Source organism: Rhamphochromis longiceps, linkage group LG3, assembly GCF_057381845.1.
Source record: "Rhamphochromis longiceps isolate RC_006_pf linkage group LG3, R_longiceps_female_GT1.1, whole genome shotgun sequence".
NCBI classification, from domain to species: Eukaryota; Metazoa; Chordata; class Actinopteri; order Cichliformes; family Cichlidae; genus Rhamphochromis; species Rhamphochromis longiceps.
Window position 1 is genome coordinate 436,776 of NC_140559.1, and position 7,369 is coordinate 444,144.

The window sequence follows — 7,369 nt, forward strand, 5'->3', positions numbered from 1 at the left end:
AGAGGGGCTGGACTCTGTCTCAGTCTGGAGTTGCCCCTGGTAAGAGGCGGCGGGCTGGGGTGGGTATTCTAACATCCCCTCGGCTTGCTGCCGGTACGTTTTTCCCGGTGGACAAGAGGGTTTGTTCCCTGCGCCTTAGGGTCAGGGAACGGGTCCTGACTGTCATCTGCGCTTATGCGCCGAGTGGCAGTTCAGAGTACCCAGCCTTCTTACGGTGTGTTCACACCGAACGCGATGGACGCGAATAAAATGCCCCAAACGCCCCTAATTTGACGCGTGTACATTCGCGTCTCAACGCGTGTCCAAGAAAAATCCATCGCACGTCAAAATATGATATTTTGACACGCGTGAACCGGAAATGTGGGAGGAATGTGGGAGGGAGTTGTGCCAGACCGGTATCTTTGCAAGATGGCAGCTATCGAGCTAGCGCTTGAAGAGAGAGTCTCCCTTCTCTATGTACTGTGGAGAGCAGAGCAGCAGCGTAAAAGACGTCCTCGCCGTACCTGGGTCCATCAGGTCCTCCAGAGGCATGAGCAGTTTGGTGAGTTTCACCACTTGCTCCAGGAGCTGCGCCTGGATGACGGCCGATTCCAGCGCTATCACCATCGGCCAGTTTGAGGACCTGCTTTCCCTCGTCGGTCCCAGCATCTCCCGCCTAGACACCAACTACAGGCGCTCAATCCCACCTGCAGAGCGCCTGTCCGTCTGCCTGAGGTTAGTAAAACTATTTAATACGGTAGTCCTTTATTGATATCTGTGCTAATATGCTAATCCATCCAGTTATACACTGCTAACATGGATGTGCTATGCTAACAGTGAATGCTGTCGGTGTTTACTGAAAGCAAACTGTGGTACAGAGACGACTCTTTATAATATTTCTAGTGATACTCAGAAGGTCTCATCAAGTCCCGATTTAATTCGATTTATGCTGTTATCAGTGTTTGCATGATAGCATGGCTGTGGTGTCCTATCAATGTATGCGCTCGGTGTTTGCTGATATCAAACTGTAGCATTAGGACCACTGAGTTAACCTTTGTAGTGATACTCACTCCTTTTTATTTAGACCTGGTTTAATTCTGGGATAGTTGAATATTTGTATATAATCCCTGCAGCTGTCAGACTCTATAGCAGGGGTCACAGCCTTTATTAAAACAGAGTTAGATAAAACTGTGAACAGTTTGGTTCATCTCTAGTTACATGGTTCTATCTTGATAAGCTGTCTTATCACAGATTAATTTTTCAAAAATATTAATGATTTAAGCAAGGAAAGGGCTACATGTCAACACACAACTCTTTATTTCTATTAATGTCTTACTTCATTCCTACCTGATTGACATGTTTAGGAATTATGCGTGATTGGCACACTGTAGTGGCAAAAGTTGCTACCAATCAAATTATGATATGTTAAAGTTAAAACAAAACACAACTGTTTTAGATATTATCTAATATACATTTTGTAATTATCCTTATAATTACAAAATGTTTTATGTAAGATTTAAGTTTTGTGATTTATATCTGACATCACAAAAGTATTTTGGAATTTGAATAATGTATTTTGTAACTGCAGTACACATAATACTGATTTTGAACAATTTTGTCCAGGTTCCTTGTCACCGGGGACTCCTTCAGGACCATCGCGTTCAGTTTCAGAGTCGGTGTGTCCACGGTGAGCCAGATCACCCCCCAGGCAGCGACGTCCATCTGGGACTGTCTAGTGGACGACTTCATGGCTGTGCCTTCACCTGGAGACTGGCGGTCCATCACAGAGGAATTCCAGGAGCGCTGGAACTTTCCTCTGTGCTGTGCAGCTCTGGATGGGAAGCACGTCCAGACAAAGGCACCCCATATATCATATAGGAGACACACACATTGATATACACTAAATATTCATTTCATTTCTTTTTTGTGGTGCCCAAATTGATGCACCTGCTTGATTTTGTTTAAACAATTATTGCACACTTTCTGTAAATCCAGTAAACTTCTTTTCACTTCTCAAATATCACTGTGTGTGTCTCCTGTATGATATTTAACTGACATTGTTTTATTGTAACAACCAACGATTTATACAGGAAAATAATGTCTATTAAAAAGGTTGCCCAAACTTCTGCATCCCACTGTATCAGTATATTTTGTCATTAGTATAATATGAAATAAATTCTACATGTGTCAAGTTGTGTGCCAACATTTGCTGTGTAGTAGAACTGAGACATTAGTCATTATAAACATTTATTTGAAATAATATTAAAAGTCTCAAACAGAAAAACATTAAACATAAATATATAAAATATAAGAATTTACAGAGAGACAGGAATAAAAAGGACCAGCTGCTCTCCAGAGCAGGAACAAGGCTGAGGAGGAAATGCTCCATTGGAGACTGGTGTGGCCTCTTCAGGGACTCCAGGATGGCCAGCTCCACCGCCGATGGACCGTCCTGGGACCCGTCCCTCATCTGCCTCGGAGCTGTCCTCCTCTGTGGGCCTGTAAAACAGCACAAAACACAAAGAAATGAGAAGGCTGCTACTAGATTTTAATTTCAACATTGAAAAAAAACAAAAACAATAACAGGATATAATCAGATTGGTTGTAGATATTTAGTAAAGGTGATCACAAGGGAATCCCACCGACTAAAAAGGTATCAGTGCTTGCTGTACATATCTGTGGGTGCAGCAGCAGGAGCTCAGGGACTGGGGATGCTCTGCTGCAGAATCAGTTGGTTCTATCAATACAGTATTAAATGTTAACAGGTTGGATATAATAATCGTAGAGTAGACAGTGGTCCCTCATTTATTGCAGGGGTTCTCAGAATAACTAGCCCCTGGTCACAGTTCTCACAATTGATTCTCAAAGTGCAAACCTTTGTAGATTGCAAAACGTAAAAGTATTATTATGCCGCGGTTTGTCTTCATCTGCCCGCCACTTTCGTGCGCCTTTTTCCCTCACGGTGCAGGTGTCTATTTCCGAATGAGGCTCATAGTTATGGGTGTTTTTGTGCTGTTTTTTCTATTGGACGCGATGGTTATCAAAACCAAACGTGATAAATTTGGCAAGCGCAGGAGATTTGTCAATCAGGCTGCAGAATGCAATGCTGTACTGTGCAATAAAAAATCAGCGAAAAAGCAAAGCAGTGACGGATGAACAGCGGGACCACTGTGTGCTGTTTATTAATAAACAATAAAATATATTCCTAAATGACAACATGCATAAAAGCAGAACGGTATTTGTACGTCAGTGGGAAAATAGCGGTGGCTTGCTAGCTTTTGTGCGGCTTCCCCGGGTCAGTGAAAACTTTCAAAAGAGAAATGAATGAACTTACCAGGTTGCCCGATCTCTTCACATATCTTCCTCCAAGCTCGGTCCTTTTTATTCCTGTCTCGGTACTGAAAGCAGCTGGTGTTGTACAGCTCCGAGTTGTTTGCTACCTCATTGATTAGCCTTCCCCTCCATTGAAGTATGAAAGGCTTTGGCTGGATCTGCCCCTTTGACCTAGGTAACAGCCACGTCACCAGGCTCCTGATTGGTTGTCGCGGCGCGATTTGACGCTGGAGTTCAGATTTTTCCAACTCGAGCGGTAGACGCGAAACGCGCGTATGCACAAAATGCAACACAAAAACTCACGCGCGTGGTTTTATTCGCGAGTCAAACGCGCCAGACGCGCTACACTGACGCGCGTTTCACGCGTTTTGGCGTTTTCGCGACGCAAATCTGCTTCCGAATTTTCGCGGGACCCGCAATCGCGCGTCATCGCGCCTTTCCATTGACTTTACATGTAAACCTGACGCTCTATTCGCGTCCATCGCGTTCGGTGTGAACACACCGTTAGAGTCCCTGGGGGAGGGTGCTGGAAGGTGCTCCACCTGGAGACTCTGTAGTCCTGCTGGGAGACTTCAATGCTCACGTGGGTAACGACAGCGAGACCTGGAGGGGCGTGATTGGGAGGAACGGCCTCCCTGATCTGAACCCGAGCGGTGCTTTGTTATTGGACTTCTTTGCTAATCACAGTTTGGCCATAACGAACACCCTGTTCGAACATAAGAGTGTCCATAAGTGCATGTGGCACCAGGACGCTCTAGGCCGTAGGTCGATGATCGATTTTGTAATCGTATCACCAGACCTGTGACCATATGTTCTGGACACTCGGGTAAAGAGAGGGGCTGAGCTGTCAACTGATCACCACCTGGTGGTGAGTTGGATCAGGTGGCGGGGGAGGACGCTGGACAGACCTGGTGCACCTAAACGCGTAGTGAGGGTGTGCTGGGAACGTCTAGCAGAGGCCCCAGTCCGCGAGATCTTCAACGCACACCTCCGGCAGAGCTTCAACAGCATTCCGAGGGAGACTGGGGACATTGAGTCTGAATGGACCATGTTCAGCATCTCCATTGCCGAAGCTGCTGCATTGAGCTGCGGCCGCAAGGTGGTTGGTGCCTGCCGTGGTGGTAATCCCCGAACCAAATGGTGGACACCAGAGGTGAAGGGAGCCACCAGGCTGAAGAAGGAGTCCTATCAGGCTTGGTTAGCCTGTGGGACTCCGGAGGCAGCTGACAGATATCGACAGGCCAAGCGGAATGCGGCTCGGGCAGTGGCTGAAGCAAAAACTCGGATGTGGGAGGAGTTCGGAGAGGCCATGGAAAAAGACTTTCGGACTGCCTCGAAGAGATTCTGGCAAACCGTCAGGCGTCTCAGGAGGGGAAAGCGGTGCTCTACCTGCACTGTGTATAGTGCTGGCAGAGCGCTGCTGACTTCGACTGAGAAAATTGTCAGGCGGTGGAAGGAATACTTCGAGGACCTCCTTAATCCCACTGAGACGTCTTCCGAGGAGGAAGCAGAGTCTGGGGATGAGGGGAATGACCAGCCAATTTCCGGGGGCGAGGTCACTGAGGCAGTTAAACAACTGCTTGGTGGCAGAGCCCCTGGTGTTGATGAGGTCCGCCCCGAGTTCCTGAAGGCTCTGGACGTTGTAGGGCTGTCCTGGTTGACACGCCTCTGCAATGTTGCGTGGAGATCAGGGGCAGTACCTGTGGACTGGCAGACCGGGGTGGTGGTCCCCATCTTTAAGAAGGGGGACCGGAGGGTGTGTTCCAACTACAGGGGGATCACACTTCTCAGCCTACCTGGGAAAGTCTATGCCAGACTGAGCAGTGTTAGCTCATGGACCAACAACAAGCACAGCAGGAACTGACAGACCAACTATCAGTCCAACAGATCCACTCTTCTCTCCTTCATCCTCCTTCCCTCCACTTTGTCCTCCTGACTGACCTGCAGGTGAGAAACAGGTGTGAGGTGTCAGCTGTCAGGTAGGTGATGAGTGAAGAACAGAACAGAATCCATTTCCTCTTCAAACTGCTGTCAGACATTATCTATTGCACTCTGATCACATCACTCAGACCAGCTGCTTTCTACAAAGTCTCATCAACAACATCTTTAGAAACAAACATCAACAACCAGGAAGCAGCTCAACTTCACACTCACCTTCTTCTTCTACCTTCAGGTTGGTGATGTTTATAAGTTGAGGTCCCTGATTGTTGTATCCAGCATAACATTCATATCTTCCAGTGTCGTTCATGGTGACATTTTTAAGAATCACAGAAAAGTCTCCACTCTTCACCTCTGGATCTTTCAGCTTCACTCGATCTTTAAAATGTGGATCCTGATAGTTTTCATAAGGCTTGTCATCTCTGAAGTAGAAAACATAAAAGTCTGACTTCACGTCAGTTTTGTTCCACTTTAATAGTCTGGTGGTAGCATCTTTGGGACCATAACACTCCAGAATAATCTCTTCTCCTCGTTTGACTGGAACATCTGGATGAGATGAAGACAAAAAAATGACAGGAAAATGAAACTAAAGATCGATATAGTGTTATAGTTTTTTAGAAAATACCTTCATTTCTACCTTCAACTCAAACAGCATGTTCACTGTAAACTCAGAACACATGACAGATGATGAGCTGATGCTGAGAGAGAAAAAAAGGTTCCTGATGATATATTCACATTATTTGTTTTAAACACATCTAGTACTGTATGTTAAACTATGAACTTCAACATACTAAACCCTGTTTATAGAGCTCTTTATGTCTGTATAAGTGATTATGTGTTTTGTAAATAGAGCTGAACTGGTTACAATTTCTTCATATGCTTTGTGGAAAAACCCCACAGGGGACCAGAAGAGACACATGCTTTAAAATAAAGCACTTTCTGATTTGGCTCATTCATTTTGTTACCAAGCGTTCATTTTCTACTGTTACTGTCAGCGTGTCTCAGCCAGGGCTGGATTGGGACCAAAAAATGACCCTGGCATTTTTGTTTATGGCAGTCCACCATATACAATATGGAAAAGCACGTGACATACCAGAGGATATATGCGCATGTTGTGCAATTTCAATTTTTTTTAAAAAGCGCAGCAGCCTACAAGGACGAGAGAACCATGTTAAAAAATGATATGCTCTGTCACTACTCAGGGATTCATCTTGGGAGAGATGGCCACAGTGTCACAATTCCCACCTTGAAGTGAAAGTGGATGTCAGAGAAACACTGCCAGAAATGTTTTATGAAAGATACTGTTTGTTCAAATACACAAAGTAAGACCATTTGCATAATACTGTGCTCAGATGGCACATAACTCTATAGGCTAATAATATTATGCATGTTTTAAGTCTGACTGAATAAAATAAGTCTTGTAATCATTTCCTAAGTTAAGCATTTGCACACATTTGGCCCAGATACTATGTATTAAAGATGTGTCTCTAATCATTTTTAATCATTTTAAAACATTTCTCTTGCTCTCTCTCTCTCTCTCCATCTCACACACACACACACACACACACACACACACACACGCACACACACACACAGACTCTACTCACTCACCTGAAGGATTAACTGTCAGAGTGATGCTGTTCAAAAGTTGAGGTTCCTGTTGGTTGTATGCTGCAGAACATTCATATCTTCCAGTGTCATTCACGGTGACATTTTTGAGAATCACAGAGAGCTCTCCATTCTTCATCTCTGGATCTTTCAACTCCACTCGACCTTTATAAGATGGATCTTGGAGATTTTCATCAATGCGATTCTCTCTGATGAATAAAACATAACGCTGCTCGTCCTGTTTTTTCCACCTTAACATTAGGACGAGCAGCGTTATGTTTTATTCATCAGAGAGAATCGCATTGAATTTTTTGAACCTGAGCTGGATTTTTTGAACCTGAGCTTTTATACATGATGAATTGCTCTCTTCAGTTGGGTGTCTTCCCTGCTGCCTTTAAAACGGCGGTGGTGAGACCCCTTCTGAAGAAGAGCAATTTGGATTGTAATGATTTTAATAACTACAGACCTGTATCCAACTTACCATTTTTAGGTAAAATCTTAGAAAAACTTG

General features: G+C 44.8%; 2 protein-coding genes across 2 annotated transcripts; one reads left to right on the forward strand and one right to left on the reverse strand.

The window, feature by feature from the left end:
• Nucleotides 1-385: 385 nt before the first annotated feature.
• LOC146672409 (uncharacterized) lies at nt 386-2,025 on the forward strand. Its single transcript, XM_085386944.1, has 2 exons — nt 386-714; nt 1,603-2,025. The coding sequence occupies exons 1-2, from the start codon at nt 455-457 to the stop codon at nt 1,871-1,873; spliced, it is 531 nt and encodes a 176-aa protein (XP_085243070.1). The 5' UTR covers nt 386-454; the 3' UTR covers nt 1,874-2,025.
• A 3,118-nt stretch (nt 2,026-5,143) lies between these two features.
• LOC146672410 (polymeric immunoglobulin receptor-like) lies at nt 5,144-7,119 on the reverse strand. Its single transcript, XM_085400867.1, has 4 exons — nt 6,862-7,119; nt 5,461-5,796; nt 5,378-5,389; nt 5,144-5,253 (listed from the first exon to the last, which is right to left on the reverse strand). The coding sequence occupies exons 1-4, from the start codon at nt 7,115-7,117 to the stop codon at nt 5,144-5,146; spliced, it is 714 nt and encodes a 237-aa protein (XP_085256993.1). The 5' UTR covers nt 7,118-7,119.
• Between the last annotated feature and the right edge of the window lie 250 nt (nt 7,120-7,369).